The 26,896-nt window shown below is 44.9% G+C and overlaps 1 protein-coding gene across 4 annotated transcripts in view; it reads left to right on the top strand.

Annotated features, from left to right (window-relative positions):
• The window catches only part of FNIP1 (folliculin interacting protein 1), a 133,893-nt gene that overhangs the window by 51,972 nt on the left and 55,025 nt on the right, over window positions 1–26,896 (top strand). For all 4 annotated transcript variants that reach the window (XR_009555468.1, XM_060240491.1, XM_060240490.1 and 1 more), the window contains exon 2: window positions 19,335–19,461. Coding sequence is in view for 3 of the 4 variants with exons in the window: in XM_060240491.1 (XP_060096474.1) it covers window positions 19,335–19,461 (127 nt within the window). In the remaining variant the exon portion in view is untranslated. The remainder of the gene's footprint in view (window positions 1–19,334; window positions 19,462–26,896) is intronic.

The raw sequence follows: 26,896 nt of genomic DNA, 5'->3' as shown, positions 1-26,896 counted from the left end.
TAAGATAAATTACAGATTCCTTAAATTATATATAATCTATAATGGGAACTGTTAGCTAATTAATTGCTAAGGCTACAATCCTGCGCATAATTTGGCAATTTAGACTCAATTAATTGTTTTAGGCTTTAAGCAGTCTAATCCTTCATAAATTGCATGCTCATTTTTGTATTAATGGTAAGTTTTCTTATTTTTTGAATGTTTTTCCTTACAGTTTCCCCTTCTTACTTCCTCCTAAGGGAAAGTTCCATACCCACACTATTCTCAACATCCACTCTTTGTTCCAACCTGTGTTTAATAATCATGGCAGTGATTTCAGAGATTACAATATTGTTATTATTCAGTTCTAAACGTCATTCTACCTTCTATCAGAAATCCAGTTCCTGTATTACCATTAGTAAATGCAATGTTTCTAATCCTAAACACTGTGTTTAGTCTTTTAAAACCATGCTGTATTTTTAATAACATCATTAATTTGTAGTATAAATCATAGCACATAACTGCATAAATGTCAAATATAATTCTTTTATTAGTTAGCAAGGGAATTAGATGTTTTCTCCATTATACACCACTGTATAGGTAAATGCATTATGGTGCTTACATTTTTCATTGAGGCATCTAGCACTGGCTACTATTGGAAAGCATGAGAGAGACATTGGTACCAAATGAAATGGGCTAGGGACCTAATTCTAGTATGGTTGCACCTATCAACATTCTAAAAAGGTGCTAACATGAAAGGCATGCAGCACAGATAAGCTGGCATAAACTATAAATATCATTTGCGTAGATGTCCTTAAAATAGTTTAGAGTGATTCATCATCAGGCAGTTTTCATAACTTTGGTTAATATAACGTTGGAAATAATATCCTAATAGCTATAACTTTGGCGAGGACCAACCATTATTGACACAGATAATATGTTATCTGTTACTGCTATTTTATTTTATTTGCCTTTTAAAATTAAGAATTTAATTTGGATATCTAGCCCTCCCTCACCTGCACAGCGGGGCTCAGCAACAGATATACACACTAAAACAGTTTAAATGTAATTATACAGTATTAAAAACCTATACCAACATCAGGTAATACAACTCAGGATGGCGGTCAGGTACAAATGAATAAGTGCTCCTGAATACTATCTGTATGTGTGCCCAACGATGAACCCAGATACCGGGCAGGTGGACAAAAAGCCACAAAGTAGTACAAAATGAAATGGTGCAAAGCAGGGTAGGGGAGGCAGATGTAGTTAGACATTTGCTGCCTGGTGGAACATCTCCATTTTACAGATCCCTGAAGAATTGCAACACATCCCTCAGGGCCCTGATCTCACTTGGGAGAGCATTCCACCAGGCTGAAGCCAAAGCCAAAAAGGCTCTGACTCTAGTTAAGGCTAAGTAGACGTCCTTTGGGCTGGGGACCATCAGCATATGCTGATCTGTTGAGTGTTAATCTCTTTAAGGGACATACAAGGAGAGATGGTCCTGCAGATATGTTGGTCCCAAACCACACAGGGCTTTAAAGTGTTAATACCATGACCTTGAACTTGATCTGGTATTTGACTGGGAGCCAGTGCAGCTGGCAGAGCACTAGTTGTATGTGGGCTCTTAGAGGCGTCCCAAAGAGCACCTATGTTGCTGCATTTTGGAACAGCTGAAGTTTCCAGATCAGTCTCAAGGGCAGCCCTCATAGAGTATCCAGCCTGGAGGTGACCATTGCGTGGATCACTGTGACTAAGTCACAAAGGGAGAGATAGGGAATCAGTTGTCTGGCTGAAGATGGTAAAATGCTGATCTGGCAACATTTGTGATTTGGACCTCCATTGAAAGGAAGGCAACCAAAATCACACCCAAACTCCTCACTGTCGGCATTAGTGTTAATAACGCTTCATCGAGAGTTGGGAGTTGGATTTGCGCACACAGCTCCACAGCTCAGGCATAGGACCTCTATCTTTGATGAATTTAATTTCAGTCAACTCTGCTTCAACCAGCCAGCTGTGGTCTCCAAACCCCTGACCAACACATCTGGGGCAGCATCCGGCTAGCCATCCATCAATAGATACAGCTGGGTGTCATCAGCAGACACTATGATGTTAGAAGGCTTTGCTTCACATGAATAATTCTGTAATTTTATTTGGAAGCATAATATTTGCTGAAAAATTCTCTAGTAAATTTTATCTGCTTGTTTTTGGAGTTACGAAATGTAGTTGGATTCAAAATAGGTACTGCATGAGTTGAAGAGGCAATTCCTTTTGATATTCCATTTCTCATTTGTAAAATGGAACAATATAAATGCTGGCAAGAATTTGTTTAGGATTCATCTAAGTAGTGGTCATAAGGTAGTACTTTTGTGTTACAGATGGAAAATAGATATTTCTTCATATTATAGTCAAGACCTGGAGGGCATTATTGTTTTTAAAGACAATAAGATGTGAATAATTCACATGGTAGCAGTTATATGTATAAAGGAGATCATGGAAATATATGTTTTCAGAGAGAACATTCAGAGCAGCAGATTATAGCATGTTATGTAGCAGTGCAGATTATAGTATGTTATATATTAGTGTTTCCCAGCCTGTGAGTTGGGACCCAAAGAGTGTCACCAGTCCTCTGAAATTGGGTCACAGGCCAGCCCTCCCCGATGGTCACTCCTGCCCTTTGCATCCTTTTTCTTTTCTCCTTGCCAGCTTCTCACATTCTAATTTCCCTTTCCTTCCTTATGACAATAATGGGGTAGGGGGAAGTCATGCAGCGACTAGTAACTTTGCAGTAGTGTTCGTTGGTTTCTCAAAAACATCTATTTGGGCATTATAGAAAATTGAATACTAGAACAGACAACAAGCCTTGCGCCAGCCCTGGATGGGTCACCATACAAAGTACATTTGGATTTGTGGTCAGCATGCCAAAAAAAAATGGGAACCGCAGTTACATATTGTGTGTAAGAATCTGAATGATTTGAAGAAATAAGACTTGAATGAGTCAAAGGATCAGAGCTTTGTTTTTCAAAATGTTTTCAATTGGGGCTGTAATAAACACTCCGGATCGTTCTAATCTCAAACTTCAGTTGCTGCTGATAAATAATCAGTTTTAATTGTTGATCCTAGATAAAGGGGTGCATCCATAAAATATGCGATATTGTGCTAAAACATTAAAACATATATTGTCTTTTCTTTGCTACATTTAAACCAAATAATCCTTTTGGCAAAATTTATATTTCCTTTCCAAATGCAACAGCCTAGCTGGAACATCCTCGTTGAAAACCTTTGTGGGACTTGGAACCAACTTAAACATCCAAGACTGGATGAAACACTGAATATAGGTTATTCCTCAAGCCCTTTGTTTTATTTCCAGTGATGGCCAAAACTTTAAAGAGGGATCCATTTGTAGCCAGTCAGTCAAAGCTTGATTTTCAGTCAGTTAAGTTATTGCAAGATGAGATCAGCTTTATGTACTATGCAAATATACAAAAATCAGAAAAAAGAATATTAATTACTCAAGAAATGGTGCAAGGCTTCGACAGTAATCTGCTTTTATCTGCAGCTACTTTCAGGAAAGCTAGGACCAGAGCATTATTCAGGAAGCACAGTTAAACAGTGGAAGTCTCGGCAACAAAGTCGTTTAAGTGCATGTAAACTGATAAAGCCCAACAACTTTTAAAATGAATATAACTAAATAAAAAATGCAGACAATTAAGGTGGGTGCTAGCTTCTCTTTTCCTGCTCTTGGTTTGAGGCAGCAAGACACTTTCGAAAAGCATGAGCTGTCTGTGTTGTCTATTCTGCACTTAGCAGTGTATACCCAACCCTGATGGTTGTATCTTCCATGCTGGGCTTAGAATGAGATGTGACCTTGGTCTTTGATTATGCACTGTTCAAACGGATGTACCTGATTGGCTGTATTCTCTCCAGAAAGCAACCAAACTTAATAGCAATTTGATGTGTCCCTTTTGTGCTCTTTTATTATACCATCAACAATAAAACAGTACATAACAAAAATGAATAATAGCAGGAAAAACAACATGCCTCATGTCAGGCAAGAATTGATACCCCAGAGACTCCAGTGCACAGATAATGTCAAAAACCAGCAAAGGCACTGGAAAGGTGGGGCTGTAGATAGGAGAGACTAGAATGGTTGAATGTCCACCACCTCAGCTGGATGCCTGGCAGAACAGCTCCCTTTTTACAGGCCTTGTGGAACTGTAATAGGTCCCTCAGGGCCCTGATCTTGAGTAAGAGCATGTTCTACAAGGTCAGGGTGAGGGCTGAAAAAGCCCTCACCCTGCTTAAGGCTAAGTGGATGTCCCTCAGGCCAGGGACCACCAGGAGGTGTTGGTCAGAAGAGCGTAAGGCTCTTGGGGGCTCATATGGAGACAGGCAATCCCAAAGGTATGATGGTCCCAGGCTGTGAGGGCTTTAAAGGTCAAAACCAGAACCCTGAACTGGATCCAGTATTCGATTGACAACCGGTGCAATTGGTGCAATACCAGCTGGATGTGAGCCCATTTGGGTGTCACTGTCAGTAGTTGTGCTGCTGCATACTGCACTAGGTACAATTTCCAGATCAGGCTCAAGGGTAGCCCTGCAAAGGACAAGTTATTTGAATCCAACCTGGAAGGGACCATTGCATGGGTCACTGTAGCTAAGTTCTGTGGGGTGAGATAGGGAAACAGTGTGTCTGATCTGCTGAAAATGTTAAAAGACTGATCACGCCAAGCCTCCTTACCACCTGCGTTGGCACCAATGGTGCCCCACTGAAGGCCAGGAACCTAATTCCCAATCCCGGACCCCCACATGATTGGCTGTGAATAGGTAGAGGTACAGAACCCCCATCTTCATTGGATCCAACTTCAGCCAGCTCTGCTGCAACCATCCAGCCATGGCCCCTAATCCCTTGTCCAGGATGTATGGGGCAGAGTCCACGCATTCATCCATCAACAGATTGAGCTGTATCTTTAAGAAAATGACAGGTTGGATCCTACCAACTTTTGTACTGTCAGAAGAAGGGAGAGGGATCACTTTTAACTAAGTCTATACCAGGGATATGACATCCATATGGACAAAAAACTGAACAATATAATGACAACTGAGTGAGATTGATCAGAAAAGTTGGTAGGATCCAACTCATTGCCTTCAAATGACGAATTTTTCATATCTAATAACTGCAGTAAACATGATCGGCTGTGAATAGGTAGAGGACAACTTGCTGAGCTCCTTAGCCAGTGCCCTTCATTTTTCCTAAAACAATTTTGGTACTACCAGATAATGTTTTTGTAGTACTGGAGCGATACTATCAAGCCATGTTACACAGTGCTGATAAGCAGTTAGTGGGATAGATATGAAATGTCATTTATCACTCACATCTGGGTCTTTCACAGATCGTTAAAGAAGCATGTACCCAGATGGGGTAGTAAGCAAGTTACTTTTACCTTGATGGAATATGTTGCAGAACATTGCTGAATTATTATATTTAGCTCATACTTTCTTAGAATATAATCTGCCCTAGGAGATTTTTATATGCAGACATCCCTGAAGATATGGAACACTTTCTATTCTTCATTGCCATATTGCTGTCAGAGTTGAACGTCAAAACACTAGTAAATGGACAGAGGGGGAGGGGAATCTCACCACAAAGAGGCCTTTTCGGTAAACTGATGCTAACGATAACTACAGAAAGATATATTTTAATATGTACATAAAAATACCACTCCATGAGTGACTTGAACCTGCACAAAATTAGTGAACTTCTTAAATTTGCATAAATGGGAATTCTGTTTACAGAGATCAGCTATAACAACCTTTCAAAAGATTATATTTTAAGTAAAAATGTGACCATATATTTACACTTAGTTTTACATGTCAATAAATGTACGTTTAGTTTACATTTAGTTTATCTACTTTTTTTTTTCTTGGCTTACAGTGTCAATTTCAACATTTAAATCCATTGGGTGGATAATGTCATGTTTCTCCAACTGCAATACAACTGCCCTTAAAAAATAAAATAAAATTATTCCATAGTGTGACCATAGGTGTTCTTTGGCTGGAAAATAGTATAGACGTGCTTTTTTAATTAGTACACTATTATTTTGTAAGAAGTAATGCAGTGAGTAATGAAGCACATAGTAGTCTTTCATTCTGCAGTATTTTCCAAATAGCATCCCAGGTGGTCAGCCAAGTAATGCCAGCAGAGATTAGAGTACACAGACTTGGAAACTGAAGTCAGTCACATGTGTGTGTGTGTTTAAAACACACACCCTCCACTTAAGCCAGACTTGAACCCTTGCCTGTAAAATTCATTTTTTTTTGTAGACCTGATTACTTGACTTACAGAAACGAATGTTAGTTGTATTATTTAACTTTTATTAGGCTTTTACAGTATATATGGTGTATGCAAAACATGGATCATATACAGCATGCCCATAGCAGTATGGGCTGTGTTTGAAAAATAATTATTAAAGAGCATTGAACAGTTTATTGGATTTTATCTTCCTTCATTTATTGTCAAAGCTTTGACATGCTAATATAATCATATAATGTATTTTCCCATTCAGCTGTCATTGTTCGGATATCATACTTTAAATGTTGCTTAATGAATTTATGTTACAGTAACTGATCATAACATTAATTCATGATAATTAGCTGGAATGGCTTTTGTTGGTTTGATAATTTATTGGATTGATGATTTTAGTATTTAATGGATCAATGTATATGTTTTTATGTTGTCACCTGCCCTGAGCCTGCCTTGGCAGAATGGGTGGGATATAAATCTCACAAACAAACAAATGTTTAGGGTAAGCCTTAATGGTACAAGAAAGGGTTGGATTCAGACTAAATTTTATGCTCATGTAGGGCACTTTTTTCAGGGGAATAGTACTTCCTTTCTCCCTCTCAAGCTCATCATGCTCTCTTAACCCCTCCCCCCACCCGTGCTGTTCCCAGGATTCAGGGCACCCCCAGAAAGAGCACTGAGTTGGATCTTCTACTAAATTTTCTACTTATGCTCATCTTGGTTTGTTGCCTGGTTATACCAGGCTCTCCTGTGTGCAACTGGATTTGCCTCCCCCTTTTCACTTTATTCATGCCTTCATGATCCAGAAGAGGAATAACAACAACCAGAGTTAGGCTAAGAGTGTGTCCAGACCAAGTTTACCCTGAACATTTCCTTTGATTTTTCTTTCACATTTTGCTTTGATTGACTGGGGATTTTGTACGTAGACTTCCCAGATAGTAGGCTGATACTGACCACTATACATGTAGGACTTGTAGTTATTTCTTTGGGGAAGACTATAGTTTTGTAGATAAACACATAGCCCTCAGTCCGTAACATGGTGCCTTCAGGTGTTCTAGACCAGCACATAAAGCAACTTATGTACAGAAGCTCACAATGCCAAGCCATTCATGTTTCCTCTAGATTTTAGGCTCAAAGCATTGACCATGAGATTTCTGTAATGAATGTCAGTAAATCAAATGTACAGATGCACACCTGAACAGCATACTCAAGATTGCTACAGCACAGGCATCGTCTCCAGTTTTTGATGCAATAATTTAGAGCAAGAGGTGTCAGTTATCAAAGACTGTTAAATAAAATATTGCAATCGTGCTAATGTTTTAAGCATTTTTATTTTAAGTTTTTTAAAAATAAACTTTGTGTTTGTCTGTGCCCTTTATAAAGTTTATATCACTGCTACCTGCCCTGTGGCGCAGAGTGATAAAGCTGCAATACTGCAATCCTAAACTCTGCTCACGAACTGAGTTCGATTCCGGCGGAAGCTGGGTTCAGGTTGCTGGCTCCAGGTTGACTCAGCCTTCCATCCTTCCGAGGTCGGTAAAATGAGTACCCAGCTTGCTGGGGGGAAAGTGTAGATGACTGGGGAAGGCAATGGCAAACCACCCCATAAAAAGTCTGCCATGAAAACGTGAAAGCAGCGTCACCCCAGAGTCGGAAATGACTGGTGCTTGCACAGGGGACTATCTTTTTTTTACCTGGCATTACATTTTATGACACATGGCCCAGCCCGGCAAGGTCTAATTTGTGTCAAATTTAGTTTTTTCTAATGCTAGAAGAACTCCCTTAGTGACTTTCCAAATCATGCTTCTTTCAGGTGACATGGAGAACAGTTTTGCTTGAATTTTGGAATATTTCCTTTTCCTTCAGATGATTTTTTTTTCCTCCAAAGGTCTGAAATTATCAATAATTATTTACTTACTTCAGCTAGGGCTGTCAATGGAGTTGTGCATTTGGTTTATCCAAGCAGAACCCCCCCTTGCAAAATATCTTACTGGTGTTTGGGGGGTATTTTTGGTGAATGATATCGCCGTAGAAGCGGTACCATGGTCGGATCACCTGGCCCTTAAGGCCCGTATGGGGACGCTGCCCCAACCCTGTATGGGCGGAGAGCCTATTTTGGCTCGCCCTCGGGGCTTGATGGACCCGGAACGGTTCCAAACAGCCCTGAGGGATCCCTGGCCCACTGGCAATTCCCTCGATGACCTGGTGGAGATCTGGCAGGACCAGTTGTCCAGGGCTATCGACGAAATTGCACCTCGGCGTCCTCTACGCCCTCGTATGAAGCTGGCTCCATGGTATACCTTGGAGCTGCGCCGGCTGAAACAAGGGCTCAGACGACTAGAGAGGCAGTGGAGGCATACTCGGGACAAAGCAACGAGAACATCCTACAGAACGTTTATGAAGTCTTATGAGATGGCAGTCAAGGCTGGAAAGAAAGATTACTTTGCAACCAAGATTGCATCTGCAAACTCGCACCCAGCACAATTATTTAGAGTAATTGGGGATCTTATAACGCTGCCACAAGGCAAACCAAACGCTAGGGAATTAGAAATAGGCTGTGAGGCATTTGCGAAATACTTTGCCGATAAAATCTCGTTGCTCCGCCAAGACATGCCTACCACTTTGGATACAGTGAGTGAAATTGAGGCACCGTGCCTGTCTTCAGGTTTAGTGCTGGACCACTTCGACCCGCTTAGCCTGGAGGAAGTCGACAGAATCCTTTCTGTTGCTCGCCCGACAACATGCGATCTGGACCCTTGCCCCTCTTGGCTGATTAAATCTTGCCAGGGGGAGCTTAGTTGTCCTTTACGGGACATCATAAACAGGTCCCTCTCAGAGGGGCAGTTTCCAACACCTCTGAAAGAGGCCTTGGTCCGCCCTCTCTTGAAAAAAGCTACAGCAGACCCGGCCGAATTGGCGAACTACCGGCCGGTGTCTAACTTACCGTTTTTAGGTAAAATTATTGAGAGGGCCGTGGCGTCGCAGCTTCGGAGGTTTCTGGATGACGCTTCTGTCCTAGACCCATGTCAGTCTGGTTTCCGGCCGGGCCATGGGACGGAGACGGTGTTAGTCGCCTTGGTAGATGACCTCCAACGGCAACTGGATCGAGGCGGCGTTGCGGTGCTGATGCTATTAGATCTGTCGGCTGCATTCGATACAGTCGACCATCGGCTACTGACGCGCCGCCTCGCCGACATTGGGGTTGAGGGGTCGGCCTTGCAATGGCTTTCCTCCTTTCTCCTGGGTCGGGGACAGAGGGTGGCTATCGGGAGTGAATGGTCCCGGAGGCGCACACTGGACTGTGGAGTGCCCCAGGGAGCAGTGCTCTCCCCGATGTTGTTCAACATCTATATGCGCCCCCTCGCCCAGATTGCCCGGCGGTTTGGGCTGGGTTGCCATCAATATGCGGATGATACCCAGCTCTATCTACTAATGGACGGCTGGCCCGACCCCGCACCAGGGAATCTCGACCGGGCCTTACAGGCTGTTGCGACATGGCTCAGGCTGAGTGGGCTGAAGCTGAACCCAGCGAAGACAGAGGTCCTTTGCGTGGGTCGCGGCGCTCTGGGAAGGGAAATAGCTCTCCCGGTCTTCGATGGCGCGCCATTGAAAGCAGCGCGCCAGGTAAAGAGCCTGGGTGTTTTACTGGAGCCTTCACTATCGATGGAGGCCCAGATAGCAGCCACTGCCAAGTCAGCATTCTTCCATCTGAAGCGGGCAAGGCAGTTGGCCCCTTTCCTTGAGCGCCGGGACCTCGCAACAGTGATCCATGCAACGGTCACCTTAAGATTGGACTACTGTAATGCCCTCTACTTGGGGCTACCTTTGTGCCGGACTCGGAGACTACAGCTAGTGCAGAATGCGGCGGCCAGGCTGTTGTTGGGACTCCCAAAACGGGAACATATACAGCCGAGGCTACGTGAACTGCACTGGCTGCCGATCATATACCGGGTCCGGTACAAAGTGTTGGTTATTACCTTTAAAGCTTTATATGGCCGAGGACCTACCTACCTGAGGGACCGTCTCTCCCCGTATGAACCCCAGAGGGCACTGAGATCAGTTGGGAAAAATCTAATGACCATCCCCGGGCCGAGGGAGACTAAATATCAGAATACTAGGGTACGGGCATTTTCAATCACGGCCCCTACCCTATGGAACCGACTCCCCGAGGAGGTGCGGGCCCTGCGAAACCTTGATCAGTTCCGCAGGGCCTGCAAGACCGCCCTTTTTAAGCTCGCACACCTGGACTGTTAAGAAGATCGGCAATTAAGCATCCGCCAATGCGGTTTAAGACCATACTGCTGAATAACTGCACTTACTGGACTGTTTTAATGCTGTTAAGTTAATGTTACTGTTTTATATTGTTAAATTTAAAGGCTTTTAACCACTGTATGTTTTTATGAAATGTTGATCTTCTTCGTGGTCTCTGTGCATTCACACATATGGGTAATCCGCAGGATTGGCCCTGACCTCGGAGAATTCAAAGCAATCTTGATCGTAGATCTGGCGCGCCTCCCACTCGTCCTGGGGAGGAGGCACCTACTGCGCATGCCTGGACGAGAGGGAGGTGCTTAGCCACTCAGTTTCTTCCTTACCGCCGACCGGATCGCACCTCCCTCGTTGATCTCCAACTTCTTCACTGCAATCTTCACAATCCACCTTTTCTTCACTTCAATCCTTCATCTTCTACACTTCTCCTGGTATCGTATTAAAAAAAACACACCTCTCTTTACTATTTTTCCGGATCTTTCCTCCCTCCCCCCCCCGGGCGGATGGAAGGAAGGGACAAAATAACATTTAAACGCTGCACCCGCTGCTCCTCCAAAATCCCTTCGTCCGACGGTCACTCTCTTTGCCTGTTTTGCCTGGGAGAGACTCATCGTACGGACTCCTGCGCGCACTGCAGCCAATTTGGAAAACAGGCCCGCAAGAATCGCGCCGCGAGGCTCAGGAGCCATCTTATGGAAGCCTCCCTCCGACCGACCATGCCGCATGGCGGACAACAATAACTCGCGCCATCTTCCCCACTTCTCGCGGGAGAGACGCAGTCGGCAGCTTCCATGGCTCAAGGTCCCTGCAAGCCTAAGTCCGGCAAGCACACCAAGAAGTCGGATGACACCAAAAAGCGCCACCGCTCCGATTCCGCCCACGCGGACCCGACGGGCAATGCCAGCTCAAAGAAGTCTAAGACCGGACATCGACCCTCAGACCAAACCGGACAACACTCGAGTTCGAACCCGATCACGAGCTCGACCGCAACCAAACCGAAGGCATCGAACCCGACCGCGGGCGGCTCCATCCCGAAAACTCCGGCATCGAAGTCGACGACAACACCGCCGATTACACCACTAGAAATCGTGCGCATCTCATCCAAGTCTCCATCGATTCCGAACTCTCCACCGGATCAGATACTGGAGACCCACTCTCCTATATCCGTTAGGAGCCACCGTCCTCTCGACCCCCGTCAATTCACAGACCTCTCGCAGCCGCTAAATGCCCATTCACTGACCAGAGAACCCTCGACCCCGAGAGTTCTCCCAACCAGACCAAGGTCCCGCAGTCGCCGACGGTCCCACAGCCGCCGCAGGGAGAGATACTACTACTACTCCCCGTCGAGGTCCAGGTCTCCGTCTCCACGGGACCGAAGAAGACACCGACGATCGCCCTCCTCCGATGCCTACCACGCGGACCCGAGGGACCGCCACTACCGCAGCTATCACGAATCTCCTCGGTACCGAGATCGCATCGACAGACGGAGTCGATACCGTGACATATCCCCGCGCAGACACCACGCTGATTTAGAGGGACCTCTTCGGCACCGTGACGACCCCATGCGTCTCAGCGCCGAACCGAAACTCCCTTCACCACTCGGATCCGTACACGTTGCTCCCAACAAACAGCCAGCACCCCTCCAACCCCAGCCTGAACCGCACCAAGGAACCGATGACGACTCCGAGGCGGAACTCTCCGACTCCGACCACTCTTCGGGTTCGGACCTACAATCTCCGGACTCCGATATAGCCAAGCCAGCAGACCTATCACCGTCAGAGGGTCCAAAGTCCTACCTCGACCTCGTTTCGAATATGGCAAATTCACTAAACCTCAAACTCAACACCGACGCGCCCAGAGTCTCGGACGTCGTATTCGACCTAGTGCATGCGGATCTTCCATCGAGCTCCTCCCTCCCCATGCTCCCCGTCCTCCTTGAAACGCTCAAGGAAGCATGGGACAAGCCGGCATCGGTACCACCAACATCCAAGAGGGTTGAAGCCCTTTACAAAATACACGCACCTGACTCGAAGTTTCTATTCACCCACCCGGCTCCGAACTCGATCATCGTCCACTCCTCCTCGAAGTCGAAACAAACGAGACACCCAGTGCCTCCAGAACGGGAAGGCAAGAAGCTCGACACTATCGGGAGGAAGATATACTCCCTCACAACGGCCACGACTAAGATACACAATTACATGGCGTGCTTCTCAGCATACGCCTATAACTTGACTACCTTCCTCAACACGTTGATCCCCTCTCTGCCTGAGACATCCCAGAAACCAGCGACCAATGCCCTGCAGGAGCTGGCCAGAGTGAGCAAGCAGCAGATCAATACAGCTCGTCACGCTGCACAGTGTTCATCCAGAACCTTGGCCTCAGCCATAGCCCTACGCAGACACGCGTGGCTTAGATCCTCATCCCTCCAACCTGACATCAAGTACAAGGTTGAGGATCTACCTTTCGATGGCCTTGGTTTATTTAACGCGACCACGGATGACATTCTCACATCAGTAGACGATGGCAGGAAGAGGGCAAAATGACTGGGAGTCTCTCAACACCAAGCCCAATTCAATAGACAGAGGAATTGGAGGCCCAGCCACTACAAGGGAACCAGGTCTCCAAGACAGCAGGAACCATGGAGACGTAAACCACCACAGTCCAAACCCTCCTTTCAACACAGGTCACGCCCTCAAACAACTAAGAAACCTGCAGCTACCTCCAAGCCGTCTCTTTGACCACCCTGCCCCGAGCCGTCCAGTTTCCCCCCATCAGCCAAACCCTTACACACACACTCGACTGCAACCATTCTACCCTGCCTGGAGGGCCATAACATCGGATTCCTGGGTCCTCGCCGTCATACAAAGGGGCTACCTAATAGAGTTCACATCCACTCCGAAACACCACAGATTCCTCACCACACCTCCGTCCACACCCCTGCAGGCGGAAATCGCATCTTTGCTGGACAAGGGCGCGATAGAACCAGTTCCACCTCAATACCATCGCACCGGATTTTATTCCCGCTACTTCCTGGTGCCGAAAAAGGACGGAGGACTCCGCCCCATCCTCGACCTCCGCAAACTCAACCTGCACATAACCTACAAGAAATTCCGTATGATCACACTCCAGGCAATTCTTCCGCTCATCCCAGAACAATCATGGATGGCGTCCATAGACCTTCAGGATGCCTATTTCCACATTACAATCAATCATCACCACAGAAGGTTTCTCAGGTTCGCCATCGGGGAACAGCACTTCCAGTTCTGTTCCCTCCCATTCGGCCTCTCCACAGCCCCAAGGGTCTTCACCAAGTGTATGGCAGTGGTAGCCGCCACACTACGTCAGCAACAGATATCAATTTACCCGTACATAGACGACTGGCTGATCGTCGCCCATTCAAAAGAACAACTGCAACTGGACGTCTCCACTACCCTCTCTCTCCTGGCCACCCTAGGCCTCCAAGTCAACCTATCAAAGTCCAAACTAATTCCTACCCAGAGAATTCAGTTCATAGGAGCAGACATCTCCACAGTCTCTCAAACAGCTTCCCTACCTCAGGACAGAGTACTCAGCATACAGTCTCTGGCCAACACCATCATCGCCCAGCGCTCCCAAACAGCTCTCACATTTCAGAGAATGCTAGGCCTCATGGCAGCAACCACCGCAGTCCTATGTTTCGCAAAGCTGCACATGCGACCCCTGCAAATGTGGTTCGTCAGGACCTTCCATCCTCACACACAGCACCAGTCCACAGTACTCACCCTTCCACTACACATCGTCACATCCCTCAAATGGTGGACAATGGAACATCACCTCCACAGGGGCATGCCGTTCAAACAGCTACCCCCCTCGGTGATTGTCACCACAGATGCCTCCAAGTGGGGATGGGGAGCCCACTTGGGAACCCTCACGGTGCAGGGCCAATGGTCAGAGTACGAATGCTCTCTCCACATAAACTGCCTAGAGCTCCTCGCAGTGCACAAGGCTCTACGCTCCTTCCTTCCATCGCTGAGGCACCAGCATGTCCAGGTCACCTCCGACAACATCGCCACGGTCTTCTACATCAACAGGCAGGGAGGCACCGCCTCCATCAGACTCTGCAAGAGGGCCCTGGCGTTGTGGCATTGGAGCATAAGCCAGGGCATCTTCCTCACGGCTGTTCACCTACCAGGAGCCGAAAACACCCAGGCAGATGCCCTGAGCCGCCGCTCGACCAACAACCACGAGTGGTCCATCAACAGCCGGTACATCCGACAGATCTTCAGCATCTTCAGAACCCCGAAAATAGATGTCTTTGCTTCACCGTCAAATGCCCAGTGCACCCACTTCTACATGAGAGGTCCTCCATCCCAACTCTCCAAGGGGGATGCTTTCCTCCAAACTTGGAAGGGAGCACTCCACTACCTCTTTCCTCCCGTTCCACTCATCACCAGAGTTCTACAGAAGATTCAGCTGGACCGCACGGATTGCATCCTAATAACCCCGTGGTGGCCGCGCCAACCCTGGTTTACAACCTTGCTGCTTCTGTCCAACAATACATTCCTCCAACTTCCTCAAGCACAGGACCTCCTCTCCCAACAGGACGGCAGGGTCCTTCATCACAATCCGGCATCATTCAAATTGACAGCCTGGAGGATCAGTTTCTAGAGTTTCCCCCTGATGTCCGCCAGGTCCTAGTGAACTCCAGAAAGCCATCCACCAGAAAATCCTATCTGCTTAAGTGGAAGCGCTTCTCTCACTATGCCTCCCAACACAACTTCGACCCTGGCTGCGCCACCATACCCCAGGTGCTAGCTTACACCCTAACACTCTCTAGGGCGGGACTCTCATACTCTTCGCTAAAGGTACACCTGGCAGCCATCTCTGCCTTTCACCCCCGCATCGGGGGCACGACAGTTTTTTCTCACCATGCTACCAGAGCCTTCCTCAAGGGCATCATTCGCCTACACCCACCAATCAAACAAATTCTTCCTACCTGGAGTCTTTCTCTCGTCCTAAGCCAGCTCATGAAACCACCCTTTGAGCCCATGGCTTCTATTCCACTACACCTGCTATCATGGAAGACAGCGTTACTCACGGCTCTCACCACAGATAAGAGGGCCAGCGACATCTGTGCACTCAGGGCGGACCCACCATATACGATCTTTCATAACAGCACGGTGGTCCTCCGACCCGACCCGACCTTCCTGCCAAAGGTCGTCTCTCCCTTTCATCTGGGAAGACAATCAACCATACCAGCCTTCTTCCAGCACCCCGCGGATGCAGGACAAAGGGCGCTCCACAACTTGGACGCACGTAGGGCCCTAGCTTTCTACATAGACAGAACCCGCCAATTCCGTAAGGACCCAAGACTCTTTGTCACCTACGCCGCCCACAATAAGGGCAGCAAAATATCTACTCAGAGACTTTCCAAGTGGCTTGTTGCCGCCATTGAACTCTGCTACCAACTGGCGAAACCACCAGTCCCTCAACACATACGAGCTCACTCGACCAGAGCCGTCGCTACCTCGTCGGCCTTCATGAAAGGCATCCCTATAGAGGACATCTGCGCCGCCGCCGTCTGGTCCTCTACATCTACCTTCGCCTCACACTACGCTCTTGACGTCCGTGCCAGGCGTGATGCCTCCTTCGGACAAGCAGTGCTGCGCTCCATCTTCGATTAACTACTGTGAGTACCATGCTCATTACGTTTTTTGTTCTAACCATACATATTCTTACAGATCCAGCACCCACCTCCGAAAGAATAGCTCGCTAATCACCCATATGTGTGAATGCACAGAGACCACGAAGAAGATGGACAGGTTTCTTACCTGTAACTGGTGATCTTCGAGTGGTCATCTGTGCAATCACACAGACCCACCCAGCCTTCCCCGCTGCTGGACGCTCATCTAGCACATTTGTTTCCACCTGTCCGGCGGCAGGAAGAAACTGAGTGGCTAAGCACCTCCCTCTTGTCCAGGCATGCGCAGTAGGTGCCTCCTCCCCAGGACGAGTGGGAGGCGCGCCAGATCTACGATCAAGATTGCTTTGAATTCTCCGAGGTCAGGGCCAATCCTGCGGATTACCCATATGTGTGATTGCACAGATGACCACTCGAAGATCACCAGTTACAGGTAAAAAACCTGTCCTTAGCCACCCTGAGCCTGCTGAGGTGGGGAGGGTGGGATAGAAATAAAATTTATTATTATTATTATTATTATTATTATTATTATTATTATTATTATTATTATTATTATTATTATTATTTTCAGCTAGATACCAGCTGGGGTATTTATCCAGCTATCTGATATGGCTGAGTATGAAAAATCCCAAAAATATCTGGGATTTTTCAGGGTCACCAGATAGCTGGTGTTAAAGGGTATTTAAAGGGATTGCAGTCGCTTTAAATGAGGGGTCCCCAATCCCTGGGCCATAGACCAGTACTGGTCCATGACCTGTTAGCAATTGGGCCACGGAGCAAGGCAGAGGTGCTGCACCGCCCCTTTCACCCACCCAGGAGCCAAAAGAGATACAGCCTTACTCTGAAGCACCACTTCTTTCATCTGCCCAGGTCCTGGGCAGGCAGAAGGGTCAGCGCAGCAGTGACCTTTGCCTACCCCTCATTTAAAGACCACTGAGGGGCAGGGATGGGGCATGAGCAGGGGGAGCAGCCTGGGGTGGCAAATACCCCAGTACCACAACCACCACCAGTCCATGGAAAAATTGTCTTCCACGAAACCAGTCCCTGGTGTCAAAAAGGTTGGGAGCCACTGCTTTCAACAACTTCCAGGTTAAACAGCGGCTTGTTGAAGGCATTTAAAGGGACTGTGAGCCCATTAAATGCCTTTCCCCCTCCATTGGAAACAATTGAAGATGGGGGCACCTTCTTTTGAGGCCCATAGAATTGTATCCCCTGATCCAGAATTTTTGAAATTTAGGAGTGTTTTGAGGAGAGGCACCAGCAGCTATGTTGCAAATTTGGTGCCTCTAGCTCAAAAAGCAGCCCCCACAGAGCCCCAGATACCCTCAGATTGATTCTCCATTATACCCTTTGGAGACTAAACTATTTAACTATAATGGTATCCATAAGGTATAATGGAGCCAGAAAATCCAGCAATCCTGAATACTTACTGAATCCAAATACCATACTGGTATTGGGGTTTTGGTAATACATTTATTTTTATTACAGAAATCCTTCCTAGCCAGGATGGTTCTAATTTGGACCATCATTCAAAATCATTTTGCATGTTTGACCACACTGTCATATAATTATCCTTGAATAATCTATCATTTTGTCCTGTAAGATATATTCCTAAATAGTTGGTTGGTTTTTTGGGTTTTTTTTTTGCTATATTGCATCCTGAAATCTTTTTTATCTTTTCCTCAACTTGGTTTGTTAAAAAAATTTAAATGATTTTGGGGTTTTACTGTTGATTTTATAACCAGAAAAGGCCCCAAACTTATTGATTTGTTCCATTACATGCTGCAGTGGTAATTGGGGTTTCAAAATTTTAAGGACCACGTCATCAGCATAGCTGTTTAGTTTGAACTCTCCATCTACCTTGAATCCTTTAATTGTAGACCTTGTCTAACCTTAGAAGCAAAGATTTCCATCACAAGAATAAAAAGAAGTGGACAACGGGCATCCTTGATGGGTTCATTTTTCTATTTTAAATCCACTTGTTAAAACCCCATTAATTAGGATCTTTGTGTGTTGTTTGGTATAAATGCCCTGTATTCTTGGCTTACCTCCTCTGGACTTTTTAGATCTCTCCTTTAAATAAAAAAAAAAATCTAGTACTCCATTCATATCACCAAAAATTAAAATTTCTCCTTCTTGAAAGTCCAGAAGTTTGAAAATCCAAAAGTTTTTTTGTTTTACTGCATGACTGAAAAGCATGCAAGGAATTGCACAATCCTTATTTGTGATGTCATGGCGGCCTGCAGATTTTTTTTTCTGCTTCCTGACAAAAATTGTCCCTTTCTTCCATCACTAGTTTAACTGTGATAAAGTATTACATCTGCGCTAGCATTTGTTAAAATATTAGCTGTGTTTTTTAAAAGTCAGGATTATAAAAAAGATTCTCTTTCTTTTTGATATTCTATGAAGAGGAATAATTGTGCAAATTAAGAATGAATAAAAAATAGCAATAGTAAGCTAACAGACCTTTAAGAAGGGCATGTTCTTTCTTTCAGTGGGCTTTGTACAAGAGAATCCCTGTGTTGTAAGCCGCTCTGAGCCCGCTTCGGTGGGGTAGGGCGGGATATAAATCAAATAAAATGAAATGAAAAAATGAAATGAAATTTAGATATTTGGAGGCTAAAATATAATCAGATGTCTATGATACAGAACTGATTAGCATCCCCATGTTGATGTGTGGTCTTAATACAGGAGAGTTTTTACCGTTGTAATTAGAGACAAGCTTCCATCTCAATCCGTTCCCATGAAACTTTGTTTTATTCTGGTCTGGTGTTTCAGTGGTTTTTTTTTCTCCCTTCCTCCATTAATATTAGCAACTTGATTGTAATTGTAATTTGTAATTATAATTGGTTAATATTGACATGAGTGAGAAGCACCTTTGGATAATAAAGTATTTTTACATTTCTCTGATCTAGAACTGATACTCCAGTGATTAATCCTATCAATATATGTAGTTACTCCCATTTGCACAACTGTGCAATCTGGACCAGTTATTTTTCTCTTTTCTTTGACCTCAATGTTTCCTTTTAATAGGATCATTAATTGTAACAACTGCTATTTAATACCTCACAGTGATAGAACCCATTCTTTCTCTCTTTCCTATTAAAGCTGGCCTTTGCCGGAGTATGATCCAAGTCAAATTCGCCTAATTGTATACCAGGACTGTGAAAGAAGAGGGCGAAATGTCTTGTTTGACTCCAGTGCAAAGAGAAGAACTGAAGATGCCTCAGTTTCAGTAAGTAGCGTTAATTGAAACTCAATTATACTGTGTTTGCGTTCTTTCAAATGTAACAGCAGCTTAATACGTAGAACTTCTACAATAAATTCTTTGCATTGGTAGTCACAAATCAAAGAGAGATGTTCATTATGCTATATTTAAAAAAAGATTCTGTTGCAAAGCACTGAAGCTTCACTGATTCCTCCTAATGGCTTAACTATTGTAGCAGTCCCCTCTTTTTAACCTCAGATTTTATTACCTCATATTTTCTTTCAGAGGGTTTGTTATTTCTTATAGCTTTGTTAATCTTCTACATGACTCAGAAACAATTTCTCTCCATTGCTTTTCTCCAATTGTGGCAAAGCAAGGATTAAATAAGTTTTAGCTATAGGAAGGTACCATATCTCCATACAAGATGAAGTAAGCATACTGTAGAGAATACTAGTTATTATATTGTTACAAGAGGGGATCCCAGAAGGACTTGCAGAGGGCACCTGAGTTCCTCCCTCTCCCACTACTTCCTCCTTCCCTTCCCTGAAAGCCCTCACAGTCTCTTCCCCTCTCCTGCTTCCTTCTCTCCTTCCCATTCACTAGCCTACCTTCCTTTATTTGCTCTGCTCTTTTACTCTTTCCCTCCTTTGCTCACCCTTTGGCCTCTACCCAGGAAACCTATGACCGAGTTGCATGATACCAATTGGCTGGCTTTTGGGAGGTAGCTGCTGTTGAATAGTAGCAAAGCAGCCTGTGCTGGTTAAGTCATGCAAGTGACATAGTATCAAGTTGCTCCATAGTTGATGCCGGGCCTGTCCCTAGTGAGTCCTCCAACAAAACCCAAAACAACCCTGGAAAGGGATCTGCCCTTAGATATATTGATTATTGTTAGGTGCATAATTGAGTATCATATGCTCTTTTCCCTATCAATCCTCTGTTGCCTTCTGGCAGTTTTGTTCTTTCATTTATTTTATATTGTCTTGAGGGAGAATCAGTCTACCATCAGCACAGAGTGTTCTCCTGAAACATAATAATCTCTTTCTGGAACATGAAAATATTCAGAACACATCTCTCAGCAAAGTGGCAATGGCTCCCGTTCTTCCCTTGATTCATACATAAGAGAAGCCATGTTGGATCAGGCCAATGGCCTATCTAGGGTTGCCAAGTCCAATTCAAGAAATATCTGGGGACTTTGGGGGTGGAGCCAGGAGACTTTGGGGGTGGAGCCAGGAGACATTGGGGCGGAGCCAGGAACAAGAGTATGACAAGCATAACTGAACTCCAAGAGAGTACTGGCCATCACATTTAAAGGGACAGCACACCTTTTTAAATGTCTTCCTTCCATAGGAAATAATGAAGGATAAGGGCACCTTCTTTTGGGGCTCATAGAATTGGACCCCCTGGTCCAATCGTTTTGAAATTTGGGGTATACTTTGGGAAGAGGCTCTAGATACTATATTGAAAATTTGGTGCCTCTACCTCAAAAAACAGCTCCCCCAGAGCCACCGAAACCTCCAGATCAATTCCCCATTATACCCTATGAGAAGACATTTCCCTCTCCACACACACCCCCCCCCCCCCGTTTCTGGGAAATCTGATGCAGGAGAACAGAACTCACCTCCGGAGGTGCAAAGGCACATGGCTGGGCTCCCCTCCCTTCACCGGCCAGCTGACTGGGGGTGGGAAGCAGCCTGAGAAAACGGAAGAGCTCTGGCTGCTGCGATCGGGGCTGGGTGGGAAGGGCTGCCGTTCTCCCCCCTCCCCTCCCCCCCCGCTTTCCCTTTTATGGCCAGCGGGGGGAGGAGGCTCCAAATCGGAAGTCTCCAGGCCTAGCGGGGGATTTGGGAACCCTAGGCCTATCCAGTCCAACACTCTGTGTCACACAGTGGCTCAGCAATTTCATCGAATGCCCACGAGTTCTTGTATTGTGAGAAAGGGAGAAAAGTACTTCTTTCTCTACTTTCTCCATCCCGCGCATAATCTTGTAAACCTCTATCATGTCACCCCGCAGTCGACGTTTCTCCAAGCTAAAGAGCCCAAGCGTTTCAACCTTTCTTCATAGGGCAAGTGTTCCAACCCTTTAATCATTCTAGTTGCCCTTTTCTGGACTTTTTCCAATGCTATAATATCCTTTTTGATGTGCAGTGACCAGAATTGTACACAGTATTCCAAATGAGACTGCACCTGTAACGGTCCGACCCTTATGACCGAGACCAGGTGGGCCGTTAGTATGGTGGCACAAACAAAATTCTAAATATCCAGGCCCAAAACCGGGTCCTGGGGTAACTGCCACCAGGCTGGATTACTTTTCACACTCTGAGATCCCAGCCCAACCTCAGAGTTATATCCTCTAAGACGAGGGACAGCCCAACCACAGTAGATGTGTCCGGGAGCTCCCCAGTCAAGATATTTTTTCTTATTTGGTAGATTAGGCGACCTTTGGGGCGGTCGAGTAAGCTTTTGGCATGTTGCTACAACCCCCCACACAAAGCCACACAAAAGTTCCTTCTTAAAACAAAAAAGAGTTTATTTAAAGACAGGCTTAAAAATTACCATTAAGAGCAGTGAGCCAAAACAATAACGTTATATAATATACTTAACTAGAGGCACCATATGGTTCCAGAGAGTCAGGCAACAAAGTCCATTGAAGCCACAAACAGGGAGCCCCAGCGTAGAGCCCAGGGTCCCAGAATCCAGTCCAATTGTCCTGTAGAGGGCTCTGAGCAAGGAAAAAGATAATCTTTTTATTTCTTAAGGAGCCCTCGTGGGTAGATTCAAAAAACCCAATCAAAACTCGGCTTTACAAAATAACACTAATGAGACCCAAATATGGGTGTCAGCCACAGGTGTCTTCCTTCAGCTCCCTGGGCAGCAAATCTGCAGGTGCACCCACTCAAGGCCCTCGCTAATGGGCCTGACCTTTAAGTTCTAGGACTTTGGCAAGGAAAAATAAAACATTTAAAAATTTATGAGCAGGCCCCAAGCCTGCCCAAACTTAAAATTAAGAGGAACCATATATAATTTTGGTCCACAGCATTACAGCACCATTGATTTATACAGGGGCATTATGATACTGGCTGATTTCTTTTCAATTCCCTTCCTTATATATATATATATATATATATATATATATATATATATATATATATATATATATATATATATATATATATATATATATATATATATATATATATATATATAATACACACACACACATATACACACTGTGGCTAATAGCAACTGATGGACCTCTGCTCCATATTTTTATCTAACCCCTTCTTGAAGCTGGCTATGCTTGTGTGGCAGTGAATTTCAGCTGTTAATCACCCTTTGGGTGAAGAAGTACTTCCTTTTATCCGTTTTAACCCAACTGCTCAGCAATTTCATCGAATGCCCACGAGTTCTTGTATTGTGAGAAAGAGAGAAAAGTACTTCTTTCTCTACTTCCTCCATCCCATGCATTATCTTGTAAACTTCTATCATGTCACCTCTATCATTCTACACAAATGGAACTGCCTTGGGGACAAACATTTAATAGCAATACCACTAACTTTGACTAGTATGAAAGGGTCTTTTCTTCAGAACAGTTTGTTGCCAAGAAGTACTGATAGCTAATACAAGCCTTACTTAAATTTTCTGGTTAGGACATATCTTCTACTGAGGTGATCTTCTCCATAGAGCAAGAAATTTCAATTAGCCGAGAGCAGAGAACAGGAGTATAGCAGTGTCATAAGAAACCCTTCCTCCAGATATATGATCTCAGAATTACAGTCCTTCTTGCTGATGAACAGTTGTGCAACGCTAAAGCCTGAATATTGCCCTACACTGCTATATTGGAACACTGTATTTGGAAGAAAAAAAACAGGGCTATAATCACACTGGGTCATGTGGGGAGCAGATAACAGAAGGCACTGAATTCTAAAAGGCAGCTAACAGATGCTCTTTTCACAGGGAAAAACATTTGTCCCACACAGTATTTTACTGCAAAGGGCAAAAGTGCCATGGAATGCAACTAGCATAGGGAAATGGTTGAGAAGCTGAATGCATTTTTTGCCTCAGTCTTCACTGTGGAAGATGAGAAGTGTTTGCCTGCTCCAGAACCACTTATTTGGAAGGGGTGTTGAAAGACCTGAGTCAGATTGAGGTGACAAGAGAGAAGGTCCTACAACTGATAGACAAATTAAAAACTAATAAGTCACCAGGTCCGGATGGCATACATCCAAGAGTTCTGAAAGAACTCAAAGTTGAACTTGTGGATCTTCTGACAAAAATTTGTAATCTTTCATTGAAATCTGCCTCTGTTCCTGAGGACTGAAAGGTAGCAAATGTCACCCCCATCTTTAAAAAGGGTTCCAGAGAGATCCTGGAAATTACAGGCCAGTCAGTCTGACTGCAATACTGGGAAAGTTGGTAGAAACCATTATCAAGGACAGAACGAGTAGGCACATTGATGAACACGAGTTATTGAGGAAGACTCAGCATGGGTTCTGTAAGGGAAGATCTTGCCTCGCTAATCTGTTACATTTCTTTGCGGGGGTGAACAAACATGTGGACAAAGGAGACCCAATAGATGTTGTTTACCTTGACTTCCAGAAAGCTTTTGATAAAGTTCCTCATCAAAGGCTCCTTAGAAAGCTTGAGAGTCATGGAGTAAAAGGACAGGTCCTCTTGTGGATCAAAAACTGGCTAATTGATAGGAAGCAGAGAGTGAGTATAAATGGGCAGTCTTCGCAGTGGAGGGCAGTAAGCAGTGGAGTGCCACAGGGCTCAGTACTGGGTCCCATGCTCTTTAATTTGTTGATAAATGATTTGGAGTTGGGAGTAAGCAGTGAAGTGGCCAAGTTTGCAGATGACACAAAATTGTTCAGGGTGGTGAGAACCAGAATGGATTGTGAGGCACTCCAAAGGGATCTGTTGAGGCTGGGTGAGTGGGTGTCAGTGTGGCAGATGAGGTTCAATGTGGCCAAGTGCAAAGTAATGCACATTGGGGCCAAGAATCCCAGCTACAAATACAAGTTGATGGGTTGTGAGCTGGCAGAGACTGACCAAGAGAGAGATCTTGGGGTCGTGGAAGATAACTCACTGAAAATGTCAAGACAGTGTGCGATTGTAATAAAAAAGGCCAACGCCATGCTGGGAATTATTAGGAAGGGAACTGAGAACAAAGGAAGGGAATTGAGAATTGAGCCAGTATCATAATGCCCCTGTATAAATCGATGGTGTGGTCTCATTTGGAATACTATGTACAATTCTGGTCACCGCACCTCAAAAAGGATATTATAGCATTGGGAAAAGTGCAGAAAAGGGCAACTAGAATGATTAAATGTTTGGTCACCGCACCTCAAAAGGGATATTATAGCATTGGAAAAAGTGCAGAAAAGGGCAACTAGAATGATTAAATGTTTGAAACACTTTCCCTATGAAGAAAGGTTAAAACGCTTGGCGCTCTTTAGCTTGGAGAAATGTCGACTGTGGGGTGACATGATAGAGGTTTACAAGATTATGCATGGGATGGAGAAAGCAGAGAAAGAAGTACTTTTCTCCCTTTCTCACAATACAAGAACTCGTGGGCATTCAATGAAATTGCTGAGCAGTCAGGTTAAAACGGATGAAAGGAAGTACTTCTTCATCCAAAGGGTGATTAACATGTGGAATTCACTGCCACAGGAGGTGGTGGCGGTTACAAGCATAACCAGCTTCAAGAGGGGATTGGATAAAAATATGGAGCAGAGGTCCATCAGTGGCTATTAGCCACAGTGTATATATGTGTATATATATATTGTTATTGTTGTTCAGTCACACAGCCGAGTTTGTGTTGGACTGGATGGGCCATTGGCCTGATCCAACATGGCTTCTCTTACGTTCTTATGTTAGGTAGGAAAAATCCAATGCATGGTTATAGGATGGGGGAGACTTGTATTAGCAGTAGTATGTGCGAAAAGGATCTGGGGGTTTTAGTGGATCATACGCTGAACATGAATCAACAGTATGATGCTGTGGCTATAAAGGCAAATGCAATTTTGGGTTGTATCAATAGAAGTATAGTGTCCAGATCATGTGAAGTGATGGTATCGCTTTGCTCTGCTTTGGTAAGACCTCACCTGGAGTATTGTGTTCAGCTTTGGGCACCACATTTTAAGAAGGATATAGACAAGCTGGAACGGGTCCAGAGGATGGCGATGAAGATGGTGCAGGGTCTGGAGACCAAGTCCTATGAGGAAAGGTTGAAGGAGCTGGGGATGTTTAGCCTGGAGAGGAGGTGACTGAGAGGTGATATGATCACCATCTTCAAGTTCTTGAAGTGCTGTCATATAGAGGATGGAGTGGAATTGTTTTCTGTGGCCCCGGAAGGTAGGATCAGGACCAGTGGGTTGAAATTAAATCGAAAGAGTTTCCGGCTCAACATTAGGAAGAACTTCCTCACAGTTAGAGCAATTCCTCAGTGGAAGAGGCTTCCTTGGGAGGTGGTGGGCTCTCCTTCCTTGGAGGTTTTTAAACAGAGGCTAGATGGCCATCTGACAGCAATGAAGATCCTGTGAATTTAGGGGGAAGTGTTTGTGAGTTTCCTGCATTGTGCAGGGGGTTGGACTAGATGACCCTGGAGGTCCAACTCTATGATTCTATGATATCAAAACAAAAGAGTGGAAAGGATGAGGCAAAAGCAAAAACAAAATGGAGGACAAATGATGTGTAAAGAAACTACCAGAGGCATGACTTCTCATGGAAATGCAGGAAGTAATGCCATATGGAAATGAAGAGCAGGGCTATGGGAAGGAAGAAAAAGAGACCTGATGGAAATATTTCCTTGGGTGAGTGAAAGAAAGATTAAGGGGGAAAATGACTGTGAGAAAGGGCTTCATTTTAATATCTATGTTAATAGCTCAACACTATTCGGATGATGCACAATTGAATGGGCCTTGTTATTTTCGGAGAGTTGGATTCATTGCCTGTTGAAATATTTCAGCTGGAAGTACTTCTGCACTGAGCCCTGATGAGGATATGTTGAAACTTAATATAGCATTGTAATTATATGGAAGTACCATCAGGCTTCCTTGTGCTGTTGACCACTATGGGCACAGTAGATGGTGCTAGCAGTACATTGCCTCTGGCACTTATTTACTGTTTTTACATGCTCTTGTGTAGAGCAAGGAGTTGTTTTTTTTTTTAAATGCAGCTCCTGTTCAGTAACCTGTTATAATTTTGGAAACATGGCTTGAGCTATACTTGGATCACAAGACAGTTGATTATTTGTGTTGCATGTTATTTAGTGATTTGTTGCATCTTATATTTCATTGGCATTCAGGTTCAAAAACTCCTCAGAGGAGGAGGGGCACCTTAGATACTTGATCTAGGTTGCCAGCAGGTAACTCTTGCACAGATGGTAGGTTCTAATATTGCATGTCTAGAAATTTGTCAGGGTTCTGCATTCTGCAAATGATTTGCTTACTGGGAAGCTGCT

Source organism: Heteronotia binoei, chromosome 5 (assembly GCF_032191835.1).
Source record: "Heteronotia binoei isolate CCM8104 ecotype False Entrance Well chromosome 5, APGP_CSIRO_Hbin_v1, whole genome shotgun sequence".
NCBI classification, from domain to species: Eukaryota; Metazoa; Chordata; class Lepidosauria; order Squamata; family Gekkonidae; genus Heteronotia; species Heteronotia binoei.
This window is presented reverse-complemented; position numbering and strand designations above follow the sequence as displayed.